Below are 18,954 nucleotides of genomic sequence, written 5' to 3'. Positions count from 1 at the left end.
TTCACTCAATGCCCCCCTCAATCTGGCAACTATCAAAATATTCTCAGTATCTATGAGCTTGTTTCTGTTTTGATCGTTTATTTATTGTGTTCTTTAGATTCCACATATAAGCGAAATTACATTGCATCTGTCTTTCTCTGTCTGATATTATACTCCACTCAGCACAAAACCCTCCAGGTCCCTCCATGCTGTCATAGATATTAAGAACCCATTCCCTTCCCTGGCCGAGCAATATTCCATTGTATATATGTACTGCCTCTTCTTTATCCATTCATCCACCCACGGACACCCAGGCTGCCTCCACATCTTGGCCACTGTAAACAATGCTGCAATGAACATACGGTTCCACATGTCTCCTTGAAGTAGCGTTTGGATTTCTTCAGATAAACATGCAGAAGTGGGATTACTGGGTCCTTCTTTGTCTCTTGTTATAGCCTTTGTTTTAAAGTCTATATTGTCTGGCATAAGTATTGTTACTCCAGCTTTTTTTCTTTTTCTTTCATGTCCATTTTCATGAAATATCTTTTTCCATCCCTTCATTTTTAGTCTTTGTGTGCCTTTTGATCTGCAGTGAGTCTCCTGTAGGCAGCATATGTGAGGGTCTTGTTTTCTTATCCATTCAGCCATCCTATCTTTTGATTGGAGCATTTAATCCATTTACATTTAAAATAAACGTTGATAGGTATTTAGTTATTACCATTTTATTCATATTATTTATTTATTTATTTATTTATTTATTTATTTATTTATTTATTTATTTATTTGTCTTAAAGAAGTCCCTCTAAGATTCTTTGTAATTCTGGTTTGGCGGTGATGAACTCCTTTAGCTTTTGCTTGTCTGGGAAGCTCTTTATCTGTCCTTCAATTCTAAATGATAACCTAGGTGGGTACAGTATTCTTGGTTGTAGGTCCTTGCTTTTCTTCACTTTGACTATTTTGTGCCAACACCTTCTGGCTTGCAAAGTTTATGTTGAGAAACCAGCTGACAGACTTATGGAAGCTCCCTTGTAGGTAACTAACTGCTTTTTTCTTGCTGCTTTCAAAATTCTCTTTGCCTTCAACCATTGGCATTTTAATTATGATGTGTCTTGGTGTTGGCCTCTTTGGGTTTATCTTGTTTGGAACTCTGCGCTTTCTGGGCTTGTATATGTATTTCCTTCACTAGGTTATGGAAGTTTTCCATCATTATTTCTTCAAATAGGTTCTCAATCCCTTGCTTTCTCCTTCTGGTCATGCAGATGTTAGGATGCTTGATGTTATACGAGAGGTCTCTTACACTACATCTCTTTCTCTCTCTCTCTCTCTCTCTCTCTCTCTCTCTCTCTCTCTGTCTCTCTCTCTATATATATAGAGAGAGATCTATATATAAATATATATAAATCTATATCTATATAGATAGATAGATAGATAGATAGATAGATAGATAGATAGATAGATATCTTTTTGCTCTTCTGATTGGGTGTTTTCTGCTACCTTGTCTTCCAAATCAATGATTCAATATTGTGCTTCATCTAGTCTGCTCATGATTCCTTCTAGTGCATTCTTCATTTCAAATACTATATTCCTCATTTCTGACTGGTTCTTTTTTTATGCTTGCTATCTCTTTGTTCAAGTTCTCACTAAGTTCCTTGACTATCCTTATAAGCACTGTTTTTGTTTTTGTTTTACTTGGGGAATATTGGGGAACAGTACATTTCTCCAGGGCCCATCAGCTCCAATTCACTGTCCCTTCAATCTAGTTGTGGAGGGCACAGCTCAGCTCCAAGTCCAGTCACCATATTCAATCTTTATTTGCAGGGGGCGCAGCCCACCATCCCATGAGGGAATTGAACCAACAACCTTGTTCTTGAGAGCTTGCGCTCTAACCAACTGAGCCATTTGGCTGCCCCCAAACCACTGTTTTGAACTCTGCCTCTGGTAGATTACTTGCCTTAATTTCGTTTAGGTCTTTTTCTGGAGTTTTCTCCTGTTCTTTCATCTGGGAGGGTTGTTTCCTCATTTTGGCTACCTCTCTGTGTTTATTTCCATGTATTAGGTACATCTGCTACGTCTCCCAGTCTTGCCATGTGCCCTTATATAGTAGGTGCCCTATGAGACCTAGTGGCGCAGTCTCCCTGGTCACCTGAGACAGGGGTTCTAGGAGTGTCCCTTGTGTGAGTTGTGTGTGCCCTCCTCTTGGTAGTTGAGCCTTGATTGCGGTTGGCATGTCAGTGGGTGGGATTGACCCTCAGGCTGACGGTGTGGGGTTTGGCCACACATCCACAGCTTATGGGCTGCAGTGCAGGAGTGCTTACCGCATGGAGCGGGATTTGCCCCTGCAGGCTTTGGTGCCTGTTGTGACACCCTTTATGTGTGTCACTTGTGGAGCTAATCGGGTAGTACTCTGCTGTGATCTGCAGCAAACCTCCAAGTATGTTGGTTCTGGGGTCTCTTGGGAGGGGCTCCAGTGCAGGCCCAGGTCACCCACTGCTTGTGACAGGCCAGGGATTACCTGGCAGGAGCTACAAAGCAATCTACAGTTGGTCGCTGCCTCTGTTGGTCCTGGAGGCACATGGGAGAGGACACTCTACAAACCTAGGATGGCTGCCACCAGTACCAGGTCTGGGGTAGCCCCGCAAAAAGCCAGGACCAGATCCTCTAAAGTTCAGTTACTGATAAAGCCTCCTGTGGTAGGGAGTTGGGTATGGCAGGGTCTCAGTGAGTCACCAGGGTGGAACAAATGGAGCTCACCAAGCCAATCAGATTCAGATTTGGCCATGGGTGTGGGGGAGGGCTTCGACACAGAAAAGATGGTACCCACCTGCCAGCTGCATGGGAAAAAGACCCCACACAGGGAAAATGGCAACTGTCTCTCCAGTTTTCACTTAGAAGCCACACAACTCATTCTTTCCCTGTATGTCTCTGATGTCCCCAGAGTCACTGTCCCTCTACCAGAGCCCAGGGTGAGTGTTTGGGAGCAAGTGAGTCTGAGCGGGCCCTTTAAGAGGATGTCTGGGTTTCCCTCAGCCTTCTCTCCCACCAGGACGGTCAGAATCCTCAGTTTTTCACAGCTAGATGTTGTAGGGGCTCCTTTTCCCAGCACCAGTACTCCAGGATGGGGAGATTCTCTGAGAGGAACCTCTGTGGCCAAGGTATTCCTCTTGATTCTCAACCACCACATGGAGGTTTGGGGACACTGTGTTCCATATCTCCACCCCTCCTACCAGTTTTGATGTGGCTTCTTCTTTATATCCTTAGTTATAAAATTTCTGTTCAGCTAGACTTCAGATGGTTCTCCATGTTGATTGTTCTATATTGTAGTTGTGATTTTAATGTGCTCATGGGATGAGGCAAGCACTACGTCGATCTACTCCACCATCTTGGATCTCCCTCTAAGCAAAACTTAAAACTAGCTATCTTCCATGCCTGAAATACCTTCTGCCCATCAACACCTAACTTTCTTTCAGTTTAACTCTCCACCTTTTCCATGAAATACTTTATAACTATTCAGGTCTACAAAGACCTTTCCATGTCACGGATTCTTTTTGTACTTATAGATATAATTTTGCTCCTGACTTGAATTGTTAATTTTGCATCATTAATATAAAAGTCTTATATCCCAACTAGAGTGTAAATTTGAATTTATTTCCCCATTCCTTGACTTTTGGCTAGCCTTGTGACTAGCTCTAGCCATTAGAATAGGTTTGCTAGTTCCAAGTGTAGGCCTGAAGGTGTTGCAGATTTCCTCTTGCTCTCTTGGAACCCTGCCAAGATACCATGTGACTAAGCCTGGGTTAGGCTGCTCATGGATGAGAGATCACATGGAGTGGAGAAGAGTCAGCCTAGCTAAAGCATATCTGACCAGGCAGTCCTCAGCCAATCTAGCAAACCAACCTCAAAGCCTGAGAGAGCTCACTTGAATCTATTGAAAAATTGCCAATCTGTAGAAACTTGAGATAAATAAATGGTTCTTGGTTTAAGCCAATACATTTTGGAGTGCTGTTATATAGCAAAAGCTGCAGAAATAATTGAAATATACACTATGGTTTCCTCATACTAATGTAATACTAATCAGTGTGCCTTATGTTAGAATCGAGTATTTGCTGATCACCTCTTTGCTTCTGGAGGGAAGAGACTGTGTTATATTCATTTGTGTATTCTCGTAGCACCTAAGTTGTGCTCTGTTCATAGTAGGCGCGCAGAGTTTGATAAACTGAAACAAAAATCAACTAAAGTTCAAATTCTGGTTGGTGTTCATCAGCCTTATCTACTGAATGTTTAACAACACAAGAAAAATACAAACCATAGTACTGTTAAAGAATCAAATAACTACTGAAAATCTACTGCTGGCCTTGTAATACAATTCCCAATTGTGAACGCTTTTAGGCCAGCAAGTATTAGTAGTTGGAGTGTACGTGTCACTTCAAGACAGTTAATAATTGGGCCCTGAAGTTGTACTTCTCAAGATTTAGCATTAACCCAAATTAGGATTTTGATAGAAATATGCACAGACATGTAACATGTGATTGTGAAGTTGTACTCCAATTCTACTTTTATGAACTTGGAAATATAGAACGTATGAAGTGGCAAAGAAGGAGATTTTGATTTGTACTGTCTAATTCACATTATTATCAACAGCAAGTTTTCTAAACCCAGAAATCTGACAAATGAGATATGTATGTAAATTTACTGTAACTTTGAAGTGCTATACAAATGTAAATAAAAAGCTTGTATATTCAAAATGTCATTTTACTTTTTTCCTTAAGAAGCAGGAAAATTAAAATAGACAGGACAGGTGAGAAAAGATGAACAGTTTTGCTATCCACATCTAATTTGCTTCTTAATAAAATTTTATAGCTTTTAAATGACACTCTGCTATTACACTCTACAGAGAAATGATTTCATCATATATTCCATGTTTTGAATATTTTTAATATTATCATCCAGTTGATAGTGTCTGAAACACTCTAAAGCAAATGAACATGAAAGCATGATCAGAATGAATGTATTCAAACCAATGAGGCAAATATACTCCATGACAGTAAAAGAGTATCATTGCTTCACTGAACTGGGGACAAATCCTCTTCCTGCATAGGCTGTCTATAACCTGCCTTAACTTTAACTCCTTCCTTCAACTTCTGCCATTCCTTTTTATTGTTAGCTTTCACTTACAAAGGGCATAATGGTTAAATCAGTAAATAAGGTAAACAACTGAATCAGAACCTAAGAGGTTTCATTCAGGTAGACTAACTAAATAAGAATAATAAAAATCTGTGTTGTTAATAATATGCCTAAAAGAAAAGCACAGACCAAAGGGAGTACAGTCTCCAATTTTGGTCCATAAAATCAACCATATAAGAACTAGATGAGGAATGGTTCACAATGCTACATTTGAAAAAGACTCAATTACTAGCAGATAGGAAGGCAATAAATCAGATAAAAAAAAGTCTGTCCCCCAAATTGGGGTTTGTTAATAAAAACATAAAGAGTCAAATGGTCAAAGTTAAGTGAGAGATTTTAGCCAACCTAAGAAATATCTTTGTCGTAATCAGCTTGTGCTAAGGTGGACCTCGCTGCTTTGGACCAGAGAGATCTCTTCAACGAGGATGTTGGCACAATCTGGGGTGCTGTACAGGGATTCAAGGATCAAGCCAAAGGTTATATGACATGATTTTTAAGATTAGCCCCAAGCACCAAAATTCCTTAACTCTATTTGAGGATTCTGAAGAGTACATGCAAAGGACACATATTCAAGGACATTGAATCATGCCTCATTTAAGGTCAAGATACCTCCTTTGCATGCATACTCCCAGACTTTTTATTTATAGTTTGAACATCTCTATAGTTCAGAAGTTTCCTTTTAAAAAGACGCTCGCTTTAAATAAGTTATGAGAATGACTAAGATGAACTGCAAAGAGATGCATATTTTCAGCACGGGGTGTGGAACGATAATTTTTCTCACAATAATTCAACTTACCCGACACCTATTAATAATGAGCTACAGCCTGAGAGCTAGGAAAGTATTTCAAATGACCTAAGTTTAAAAAATTTAAGCTACTTTAATAGAGACAGACATAAATAGAAATTAGGTGATAGATTCAATAGGAAAAGCCATACTCTTTCATTATTAGTAGAATTTTCAAGGTCTGGGTTCTGCTGCTAAAACATCACAAAAGGATCTGGAGAACAGATATGCAATAGAAAATAGGAATTTAAGCATAAACAACAGTGCTCGCTGACAACTCACAAGTACTTGAGCATTCATCCCGGCTCAGAGTCATCTTACTTTGGCTGTGCTTTCTAACTTATTCCCTTCGTTAACATTTTCTGTGAACACTACCATGTTTCCCCGAAAATAAGACCTAACCAGAAAAGAAGCCCCAACATAATTTTTCAGAATGACATGCCCTGAACATAAGCCCTAATGCGTCTTTTGGAGCAAAAATTAATATAAGACCTGGTCTTATTGTCAGAGAAACATGGTAGTTACTTTCCATAGGGACCAAAAGCACCAACTAGAGAGCATGATCACACTTCCTTCTCATGAATACTAAGAAGGAAACATTTTTTCCTTGGATGTGTACTTCCAATGAAATTCAATTTCTGCTTTCCAAGAAAAGCCAATTGGCTCAGAAGTTTCTGAGAAGAAACAGGGGAGAATGTCCAACAGATCCACTCCACAAAACCCTAAAACAAAATCCCAGTCTTTCAGCCTTACATCAGCAAAGGAGTTAAAACCTGAATGTCTCAGTTGAGTTGCTGAATCCACAGGTAGAAGGGCTTAAGTGTAGAAAGAGATACTCAGCTCCATTTCTGAACATGCTGGGAAAGCCTGTATGTGTAAGAGAACCCCCACCTCGGCCCCCAAATATTAAGTTGACACACGTTTCTGGGACGCGGCCTGAATCCTCAAACTTCGGCGGATCTATAGAGACACAATTTTCTGTTTTCTGCTTAACAGGGCTTTCCAGAATTGTCATCAGATGACAGATTACACCACCCATCCACAAGGATTCAGGGGTAGCTCAGGCCATCCATTATGGGTTAAAAGCTGTTCCAGCATGAATCGAGTCACAGTGGTAAGGAGACTACCGATACAAGGGGTCCTACAGCTTTAAGAAATACCCTGGGCATCTAAAAGTTTTCAGAATGCAAACTATGTCAGCTCTGAAAACAAGAGGCACTGCATCATTATGGCAGGAGAAACAAAGCCAGCCCCCTTTTTAAAACAGACCAAAAAAAAGATTGTTTTAATAGGAGAGAAGCATCAGTCATTGATTCTTACTTCATTCACACTTTCTATCCAACCCCATCCATCTTCAGAGTGAAGAGATGACAGAGCCCAGTTAACTTTCTCCCTCTTTAGGCCCCCGCCCATCCTGCTCCTCTATACCCAAACCACCAAGGCCTACCAACCCACCATTTCAGTCTGCCGGCAAGAGCCCCACAGAACGACTCTTTCTATCTGATGGGCCTGCAAAGTTCAGCTATACCTCGGGACAGGCTTTCGCCATATTACTTTAATAGGGTTGCCTATCAGGTTAGCATGACTGGTCCAGGCCTTTGCTCATCATCTTCAAAAATGACCACTCAGTCACTCATGGCTGACCGCATTCTACAAAGGAGGGGATGGGAAGACTTAAGGTAACAGAGAAAACTCAACAAGCCAAACCAACAACCCAGGATGTGAAATATTTCATTTTTCTTAAAAGCTGCTGCCCTCATTATCGGCAAACAAAAGTTCTCCAGGCAGGCAGTCTCTGCATCAGTGCACCTGCTTAGCATTGGTTTGCTCAGTTATCTTTTTTGCTGTGTCTGCAGAAGGCAACTATAGTACAATGGGTCACATCACTTGAGGGTCACTTGAGTCCCTCTACGATCTGGGTCCCTCCTCCCACCTCCTGCCTTCCCTTCTACCCACAAAACCTTTAATGCCACCATAGCTAAGGATCCCAGATAGCTAAATAAAAGAGGTGGCCTCAAACACAGAGAAAAACCCTTAGGTCTCCAGTGTGAATCGCCAACGCCAATCCCCCTCCCCTCCCCTTTTCCTTAAGACCTGATGGTCTTCAGTCACACATCTTAAAAGAAAAACAAAAAACAAAAACACAAAGACTTACTTGTCTCAAGTCGATGAAGGCCAACTGCAGCGTGTCCTCCTGGAACCCAGGCACCGGGCCGGATCTGGCAAACTCTGTGGGAAAGAAAAGAGGATAAAAAGCGCCTTTAACTAACCATGGACAGGGAGATTGGCAGACGGATGACAGGGAAGACAAGAGAGGCTGGGGGAGAGGAGGACCAAGCTTCTAAGGAGTCATGTCTCTCTCCCTTCAGCTTCTTTGTCTGCCCTTCAAAATTCGTGTCATCAAAACACCATTAATTCCAGCATCCTGACAGCAAGGAAACTGTACTAATTCGACCTGAAATTTATTCCCATGAGCCGCGCTGGGCTTCAGAGTATTTGTTTTGTGAATGGACAAACAACTTGCAAAGGAGGAGGGAGTGGGGGAGAGAAAAAAGTTTTTCCTCTCAACACAATAAAATCTTCAGCTGTGAAACTCTTTTCAGTTCCAAAGCTATTTATATTTTAGATCGCTGAAGGAATTTTCTAATTTCACGCCTGTCACCTCATTCCGCAAGCATTTATCAAAAAATATTCCCTGCCACATCATTAATTATTCCCTCACTGATTATTTGTATTATCTCATGAGTGCATTATTGCCAACGCGCGAGCACGCACACACACGCACAAACCAGCACCAGCAGCAGAGGCTGCCCCAATGCAGTGCTTGGCTCTTGAGCAAAGGAGTATTTGCAAATATGAAAAGGCCTATCTACATAAATCTGTCTACAGAAACGTAGGAACATTTGCCTGTCTCTCCTCCTAGTGTATTCTTTCTTCTTAACTTCTGCTTCTGTTCCACTTTTGAAAATTCTTCTTCTCTTCCCTCTACCCCAATTTAGTCTTCTGTCAAAGAGGCCATAGGAATGCTAATTACCATTCACAGTAGCACCTTGGGTATATGCTCAGTTTATGACTCTGGCTTCTACATCATTAACAAGATGATAACTGCACAGGGCTACAGGGACAAATACTAGTAACAGTTAAGAATGTCAAGTTTTATTGTCCCTAAGTCCTGCTTATTATGAAATCAAAATGTCTTGTGTAAGCCCCCCTACACACACACACACACACACACACACACACACACACACACACTCAGCAAATTCAAAAGTTGGACCGTTACTATGTCTTGAATTCTGTGAAGCCAAAGTGTGATGGACACGTACCGCCAATTCACTATTTACCTCAAAAACAACTCGAGTAACTGCTCAAAGCAAATATGAAAAGGAATGTTTTCTTTCAAATATATTTTCTCGTAGGAATGAATTTAAGAAATTATAGAGTTGGTATCATAAATTTCTTTTGAAATTACATAAAAGCCATTAATATAGTTGCATATTTGTCTAGAAATTATTTCAAACAACTGGTAGCTGAATAGATTCAAATGATGATTTGTGAACAATGATAGGAATTTCTTTTTCAAAAAAATATTTTCCACCTAGGGGCTTCTTACACATAATAAGTTTTCATAAAAACCTGACCCCACTTTTAAAAACGGTAACAAGTTAAGTGCAGGATTGTGGAAACTGTGTGTGAAATGCAATTTAAACCAATTTGTTAAACTAACTAAAATATAGCATAAATGTACCATACAACTGTACACTAAAGATTCTTATCTTAGACATTTCAAATCAAAATGACTCATAAATGAAGGACATAAACTATATGGCACGATGAGCATCGCTAAGCTTCTATTTGCTTTGAAAAGAAAATTCAACTGCCATTTATAAATTAATTCTATCGTATGGACAGCCCAAGTGATTAAAGTTTTAAAAGAGTAAAATCCTAAAACTGTGCAAATACTTGAGGAGGGCCTGTTAACAGGAAGCCTGACGTAATCCATCCTTCATATTCTACAACAGCCATTATCTCTTATAACCTTGTACTATACAGTGGCTGTTTAAGCCAGATGCACAACTTTCCCATACTATGCTCTGTAGAAAGCAGTTCTTTGACTCATTGCCACAGCCTCTCTCTGCCAGCCGTGACTGTCAGGTGGGCAGCTTAAATCAGCTTCCCAGGCCCCATGGTTTCATCCCAGGTTGGTAGATGATCGCGACTTCTCCTGCATGACCTAAGGCTATGCTGACCCATGTGAAATACTGCAGTCCTGCCTGTAGGAAGCCTACGTGCATCACAGTGCCTCAACTAGCCAGGTGTTCTGCAGCCTACACACATCCAACTCAACAGAATTGCCCTGCAATACATGGCTTGAGATCTGGCTATGCATTCTTGAATCTCCTCATTGGGCATGCTCCCTGGGGCTGACAGAGGATGGTGATGAAACCACTTAGGAATCTGGATATGATACATATTTGGGTCTCAGTCTCACTTTATAGACCTCATTCTTATGACACACTGAATCTTCTAGGTTCCCAGAGGACGTTGGTGGCCTTTTAGACTTGATTTTCCTTTTATAAATCAGAGAATCAAAGAATGACAACTGCATCAAGGGATGACAAAGTGAAGAGATTCATTTTGATGTATAGCTTACGGAAATGTGTAATTATGATATATTCAGCTTCATATTTGTATTTTTTCTCATTGTTTTATGTAGGTAATTCTTGTCTTCCCATGTAGATAGTAAACTCCTTAAGGATAAGGACCCTATCACAGATCCTTCCAAGTATTCAAAATAGTAAATGTTCAGCAAATAAGTACATATTAAGTAAACAAGTTACAAAAATAGCAAGATTCATGAATCACACACACTCCTCACTGGCAATGAAAATCTCTGGATTGCACTAGGTAAGGTGTCCTCAACAAGAATACCAATAAGCAGGCTTTAGAAATTTATAAGCTGCCTAAAATTAGGAGCAGAATGAGCGAGGGGATAGGCTTCAAGAGCATAAAAATCAGAGTTTGAGCCCCAGTTACTCGATCTATAGGCATGGGTAATTAATTACTTAATTGCCTTAAAGCTTCAATGCCTTTATCTCAAAAATGGGGAAAACAATGTAATCCTTACAGTGCTGCTATGAGGATTATATGAAATAACACATATAAAGCAGTTGGCAGAGTGCCTAGCATGTCATAATCGGTTATCATTACAATTAGTTTTTGCTGTGAAAATGATTTCTCTGGAAAGAAGGCTGATAGCTTTCACTGAACTTTCAGAGGGTTGATGACCAAACAAAGGTGAAGAAACAGTTTTACATCGGGACAAAACATCAGAAAAAGTTCAGCTACCACTTAGCGATGTTGGTATTGCAAATTTATTTATAAGTAAATATTTAAGTGTTTCACTTAAAGGAAGTTGATATGACTAATTACTAGTGTATTGGCCACCGCACAGCAATTTTCATTGGTAGCATTTTAAAAATTCAATAAATGTATAAAATAGACATGTAATTTGTGACTCTGTATACCTTTAAAAACACACTTGTTCTCCTAGAGTCAATTTTTCAGGTATGTGAAACATATGAATAGCATAAGAAAGTGAGTATTTTAAAAAATAAAATGAAAATTTGTATAGAGCCTGAAACCAACTACATAAAATATAATATGCATAGAAAACACAACAGTAAGCACTCATTTCATAATGTTAACTGAGCCTGTTACTGAGAGAAAGATTACAAGAGGGCTTTGGTCTCTTTTATATTTTACAAACATTTAAAATGAGTACAGATGACTTTTATAATCAGATAATCAGAGAAAAGGAAAAAGAACATACACACACACACACACACACACACACACACACCCCCCCCAAATTATTTAGTGGTGCTGATTTAGTAGTACTTTCTATAGTGACAAGAGATATAACCTGTTCAAGATTTAGCATTATAGGCATCTGGGACTGATTTACACACCCAAATTTCCAGATGCTACTTGATAGAAAGGAGGTAAACAACACATGGGAGGGGGGTAAGAAGCCCCCAGTCTGCTGTAATGCATTTATGCATACACAAATTGATTATATGTACGTACAAGAAGCCTCTCTTCTGAATCACGAATGTAAACTTTCCTTCTTTTGACATCACAGAAAGGGGAACATGTATGCAAGTGTGATCAATGGAACCAGTGGATATCTAGTGCTTGTCTCTGGATTCCGAGATCTGTAGGAGGTTTTTAGTCTCTTAGTGGCCTAAGCCAACAACATGTTTCCATAGCCTGGAGTTCTTCAGAGTGACCTCAGCACTGCAAGAATATCAGGGTGCTTGCTCTACTTAACACAGTAACAAACCTTATCTTTGACCATCTCGTGTTACTTGGGGACTGAACCAGGGTTCCAGTGAGGCTGGCAAGAAAGCTTTCTCTTAAAAAACGTGTTCAGGTTAGTAAACCCCTCACCAGCACCGAACCATCCTACAGAGCTTGGCTCTCCCCAGCAGCTTTTCCTTGCCCTTGTCCAATCATGCCACGGACTCTTAGAGTCGAAGCTGGTATCAGGGCCTGACTCCAAGATCCAAATTGCAAATGTGAAAAACCGTTTAATGAGGAAACTGCCAACTCATTGAAGTTAATGAAGGAAATAATTTCATTTAAAAAGAGGTGTGAAAGTTACAGAAAAGAGGGCATCCTGTTAAGTGAAGATATAAGTGAGGAAAGAAAATCACACACAAAATATTTTACTCACCAAATATCCAACATTCCCTCACATTCTCATATACACTTAAATCTATGAGGTGTGACAATCATTTTTTTTAAAAAAACCATGTTAATTTCTCAAAAATACCCTGTAGGTTTACATTTCTAACTATTTTCACATTATAATAAAACGAAACTACCAAAGGAAAAAAAGGAGAGATTCCACTAATTTTTAAAAATGCTTTCTAGACTTCTTGAAGGTTGATCTTAAAATTACTAACTCTGTCACTTAGAGGGGGAAGGAAAAAAATTTTAAATAAATTTTAAAATTATCTGGCAAATTCTCATTTGACTGGAGAAAACAAAAGATACATTTTACAAAGAGCATAGAACCCTAATTAGAATAAAATGATTAAGGCAGAGTAAGAAGGGGCTTTGAGAAGCCAAAATGGCTGCTTTACTCTGTAGTCCTCAGTCTAAGGACATTTGGGAGTTTATCAAAATCAGGTTGCGAAAAACAAAATATAAAACTAATTCTTCTGAATCTTTGCAAGTTGCCCATAGAACAAGAATAATGTTCAAAGGAAGATGAGCAACAAGGTAAAATTTCTTTGAGGAAAGCAAAACTAGTACAATACCTGGCAAATAGGTAAAATGAAATTGTTGGAAGAAAACATAATTTGGTCAAATAGGAGGAAGTTGAAAAGACAGTAGACAAAATTTTAACCAGAGGTCCCTGTATATCATATGTGATTTCTCCCAGTGAACTTCTAGGTCAGACAATGGACAAGAAAGCATCACCAGCCCTCATTGAATGGATTAGGGTTTGCTTCTGGCCAAAATGCCAGGTGAGAATGCCGGGAACAAACTGAGAAAACTCAGTACCTGGGAGCCCAAAGTATGTTGGGTACTTGTTTATATCTTAAGATCATGTCAGGTCACATGTGGGTTTTGTGGGACTGAAAAAATAAGAGCTGCTGTTGCTGTATTAACATAATGGTTTCCTGGTATCTGGCTCCCTGGAGCAACGGATAAGGAGTGTGCTAGACAAAGAAGTGTGGCTCTAGGGAAGCTAAAGCCTTCTTGCATCACTTCACAGAGGCTCCACTAAGCTAATTACAGAGAGGAGTTGATGGATTCCACAGGGAATCCACTCGAGGCCCTGCTGGTCAGAGAAAGGTCGGTCAGAACATAAGGAAGTAAGAATTAAGGGGAGAGATATCAAAGAAACAGAAAAGGGATGGGGTAGGGGGGCAGGAGGAAAAGCTCCTTGGGGATTCAACTGACTATATTTGTATAAGTGTGCTTTTATGGACATGCGATCATGAAAAAATAGCTACCTTTAATTAACTGGGCTATGACTCTGTGATGTAAATTATTCTTTGCTTTTACGTATTTTAAATATGTAACTCTCTAGATCTCCCACCTCAAGAAGACCAGAGGAAAGTACAGGCTAACTTGAACTTATTCTCCACGTTTCTGTGAGAGAAATCTGATTTAAACTGATAATAATAAAGTCTGATAGCAAATACCAAACCAGCACCCCAGATTTATAAATAATTTTTAAAGTTTAATTCTCCAAGCTCCTTTTTCTCTGAAAGGCAATTGAAAATTAGCACAGAAAGACATGACTTTTTAATTAATAAGGAATTAATAATCTATATGTTAGGAAATGACCACAGGCATGAAGGAACTTTCCTGCTGCTGCTAAGTAAACAGGCCAATCAATTGCCATCTGCGTGTACCTCTAGAGGTACCACTGAGAGGAAATGAGGGTTCAGGCACTTGCAGTGACTGGTGTCAATGACAGCACACATTCACCTAGAGACAGAATCTAGCTGATGAGGAATAAACCTAGAAAATGAGAGAAGCTGATTTCTATGCTTTGCCTAAATATAAGAAGAATCGGCAAACAGTTCAATGAGATTAGTAGGATGAATCTAGTAAAGGAAACTAGAAAACAATTCTGTTCAAGATCAAAAGAAGGAGATGATACAAGTTCCCACCATTTCATGATGTCTGGGAGGCATTGGAAGCCTTTATAGAAATAAAGTGCTGCTATTTGCCTAAAGAAATAATATTCGAAATGATGAAAAAGAATATTTTCACAGTGTTCACTAAATTAAACAGAGTGACTTTAGCCTTGTGTGATTCCTTGCAGAGGAAGAAGAGTTAAAGAAAGTCAAGACCATAACAAGTGGTAGTGCAATGACATGCCACAAGGCATTGGACGTGCCCTTAATATTCCACAGAAAAATAATAGTCAAAAAAAGAAAAACAACAAGCAAAGTATGCCCTTGGACTTGAGTCTACAACCTTGAATCCTAAAGCTGAAAGGAGTATTTGTAATTACTAAACTTTTACAGATGAAAAAATTAAGGTGGAAAAGTCTGTCAAACAGTTAGAATCTAATCCCTCCTAATAGGCATCCCCCGCCTAGAATATCTAAAAACAAATATTCGCTTTACGTGTTATTTTATATACATGTTAAATATTCTTTTCCATTTAGTTAGGGAACAATAAAATCATAACAATAGATAGATCTGTGTAAAGTCATCAGTTTCCTCTGAAGTTCCCAAATGCTGTACAATTTTGCAAAATAAGGGCCAATTTCATAATAGGTCTTTTAAGACGATGGTGAAAAGAAGCCTCTCCAATTAGCAATCAGCAGGGCTTCTGTGCACCATCTCTAGGAAAGCTGCGGATCTGCCATGAAAGGGGTGGGCTTCCTGAGAGATGAGAAAGACTAGTGCTCTGAAGGAGTAACTTTATATCCTTGATATTTTTACTATGCTTTTAAGGACTTAATTTTATCCATGTGTTTGTTCAGCAGTGATTATTCTGTTGTATGAATATATACACAAAACTATGGCTATCTGAAATTTTACATCGAGAAAGGATTCTGCAGGGCATTTACCATAACAGTGAAAATCAATTCTCTCAGAAAAGCACTGTCAAAATAGAAATGTGAACCACGTGTAATTTTAGAATTTCTAGTAGACATATTAAAAAAAGACACAAGAAAAATTAATTTTAAAATTAATATCGTATTTAACCCAATATATCTAAAATATTTTACTTTCAACATGAATTAATATTTTTAAAAGCACTCATGAGGTTTCTTTTTTCCCCCAAAATCCAATATGTATTTTACACTTACAATACATCTCATTTCTGACTAGCTGCATTTCAAATGCTCATAGCCACTTGTGACTGGTAGCTATAGATTTGGACAGCATAGCTTTAGATGATGTTGATTGTAATGAAAATAAACCAAAATGAAATGTGCAAAGAATGACTTCAGATTTTGAAAGGACAAAGAAAGAGCACTCCCAAAATTCATAACAATCTGAATTCTGTTTACTTTGGTTATGAAATTTGGATTAAAGCTCATGTCCATGATACTATGCAATGGCTCTATTCAGCTCATATTGTAAAAATATGGCATCCTCTGAGAGACCTATATGCTTTGTATATTCTTCACTATGTTTGTCAGTAAATTTTTATATCACCTCTCTATTAAACCTTATGCTAGTATTCTTACCTTTCTTCTCTTCATCCCATTTTCTCTTTCTTATATCTAGTTTATTAATTTTTCAATTTATCCTGTTGACAGTGGTCTCAGATCATTTTTGGAAAGCAGTAGAGTACAATTTTTTTATTTTTTTAAATGATGATAGTTGATCAGCATTTAAGTTTCTGGACACAGCTCTTTGCTTCAGTTTCCCCAGCCACTAATGACAGTAATAATCTTGACCTCTAACTACAAAATGTTTTGTAAGTGTACAATACAAAGTAAATGCTGAACCATTAAAAGGAAAAGTTATCAAGACACTATCAGGACTCTTGAACAAAGTAGAGGTATGTCATACTATACTATGAAAAAAGCTGAAAGTCAGAGAAATAATTAAGGTAGGTTCCACAGGGTACCTTTCCCAAGTTAAAAGAGCTAGATTTTTTTAAAAAGTCAATACAACTCTTTCCAAACTGACAGTAGATAATGTTTCTTTGGTATACATTTCATGACTAGTCTCAGAATTTGCTAGAAAAACTGAGTCTCATAGTCTAAGCTTATGTCCACAGAAAATGGTAACTGGGATTGCAGTCCCTTCTGGAATTTACTTATGTGATTTTTGGGTCAATCATATAAGCTCTTAGTACCAGATGTCTCTGCTGTAAAATGAAGGTAATAATATTTCACTTGCTTAAAGCTATGGACCTGAATCAAATATACTCTTGAGGTTTGTGATATAATAAAGAATATACATCTGGTCATTGTCCCCAGCTCCTGGCATAGAGTTTCAAATATCCTTGGAAGTTTCTAAGCAATAAGAGTGTCTTTTGTTATTTATAATGAGCTCCTTTGGACCATATAAGTTTATGCTAACATGGTGGCTGGAGGGAGACACTTAGACAGCATTTTTTGTTTTTTTATTTTTTTCACTTAGTTTTAAAGGAGGAGCTCCACAAGTGAGAAAGACCAAGCCCTTGATTAGGGAGTTGAAATATTCAACCCCATCCCCAATCTCCAGGGAGGGAAGAAGGGCTGGAGATTGACTGCAATCATGTGGTCAATTATTTATCCAATCATACCTAGGTATGTAGTGAAATCCCACATAAAAACTCTGGACACTGAAGCTCAGTGGCTCCAGGAAGAGCCACTGATTGGTGAACACACTGACACGCTGGGAGGGTGACACACCCAGATTCCATGAGGAGAGGCCATGGAAACTGTGCTGCCCACCTCCTCCTCAGGACCCAGCTCTATGCATTTCTTCCATTTGGCTGTTCCGAGTTATATCTTTTATAATAAAACTAATCTTTTAGTGGTTTAGCACTTTTAGTGGTTTCTGTGAGTTTTCCTAGTCAATTATTGAACCTAAAGAGGGTGTGGGGAGCCCTGAGTCTATAGTCAGGTAGGAAGAAGTACCAGTGGCTTAAGGACACCTGAGATTCGTGGCTAATATCTGATGAGGGGCAGTCTTGTGAGACTGACTGGCCCTTACCTTGTGGAGTCTGCACAAACTCTGGGTAGTTAGTGTTAGAATTGGATTGAATTGTAGGACCGCCAATTGGTGTCTGAAAACTGCTTTTAGAACGCAAGGTCCAATTCAGATGAAGTGCAACATAATTTGACATTGGGTCCATTTTAATATCTACGCTATAGCCATACATGTCCGAGCATAAGTAATGTGAAAACTGGAATTGGATACATTAAAATAATAGTATGCATTTTCCCCTATATGACCACTTCTTCAATGAATAAAAAATGTAAAGATACTAAATTAAAACAAGTCTTTGTTATTAGAGATCATTTTTGACATGGCCAAGTACAAAATTCTGCTTATCTTGCCTGGAGAAAGCTAACATGTTCTAGCTTTGCTTCTTGTCTTCATGGAATTGTTCTAGTATTAGCTGGGAATCCCCACCTCCCAAATGAAATTTTAATATAAAGTATTAAAACAATGATCCAACATCCAATGTTAAATGATTGCATTAGATCAATATCAACATAAATACTGGTCTGCCATTCTGGTTACACAGGCTAATGAATTTATTTTCAGAGGTCAAGATCTAAACTTTGGATCCATCTTATTAGAAAACACAAACGTTGCCACTAAGAGCTCAGTTTGAGGTGTGTTTCCTCTTTTCTCTCCAACTCACCCCACCCCACCCCAAAACAGACAAACAAAACCAAAAGGAGAAGAGAATCCCTGTCAGTGAAACCTGAGACCTTAAGCCGGTAGTTAATAGGTAAGGGGTCAAGGAATGGGCTTTAGACACACAGGAGCTCTGGAGGAAGTCTTCTGCATTTTAACTCATTCGCACTGCTAAGAGGAGGAGATTAGTGTTTAAGGAGAATTTAGGTTCCCTGGAAAAGAAGGAAATGAAAATAATTGTTTCTTAAGGTATATAAGCATCTTTCCATGTTAAACTAGTGCTTTTAAAGGAATATCTTAAGTGTGAGGGAGGAGGTATAGGGGATAAACGAGCATCTCAAGCATTAAAAGCACTTCTGTCTTTAAAACGGTCCTGGTTGAAAAGCCCTCAAAAATGCTTTTCTAAGGGAGAGGAGAGAATCTCACTCTTTTCCTTGGTTAATTGCTGGGGCAGGGACTTAAGCTACCCCTTGTTTCCATCTATTGACAGGCAGGCAGCTGACAGAGATTCCAGTAAGTCAGAAGGGAAGGGCAGGCCTCAAGCACTGGATTTGGTGAAAAACTGAGGAGACTTAAATTTCTCCAGGAAGGCACATCATTCAGAAAGAAAGGGCAGAGACAGACAGAAAGAAGAGAAACATTACTGGGCAAATTTTAATG

At 38.9% G+C, this 18,954-nt stretch overlaps 1 protein-coding gene across 1 annotated transcript in view; it reads right to left on the bottom strand.

The window, feature by feature from the left end:
* Positions 1-18,954, bottom strand: part of EXOC6B (exocyst complex component 6B) — a 583,153-nt gene that overhangs the window by 152,706 nt on the left and 411,493 nt on the right. The window contains exon 20 of the mRNA XM_081069629.1: positions 8,100-8,173. Within this exon, the coding sequence (XP_080925755.1) occupies positions 8,100-8,173 (74 nt within the window). The remainder of the gene's footprint in view (positions 1-8,099; positions 8,174-18,954) is intronic.

This window comes from Rhinolophus hipposideros, assembly GCF_964194185.1.
Source record: "Rhinolophus hipposideros genome assembly, chromosome: 12".
NCBI lineage: Eukaryota > Metazoa > Chordata > Mammalia > Chiroptera > Rhinolophidae > Rhinolophus > Rhinolophus hipposideros.
Note: the sequence above shows the minus strand (reverse complement) of the source record. Positions and strands in the feature narration are given on the sequence as shown.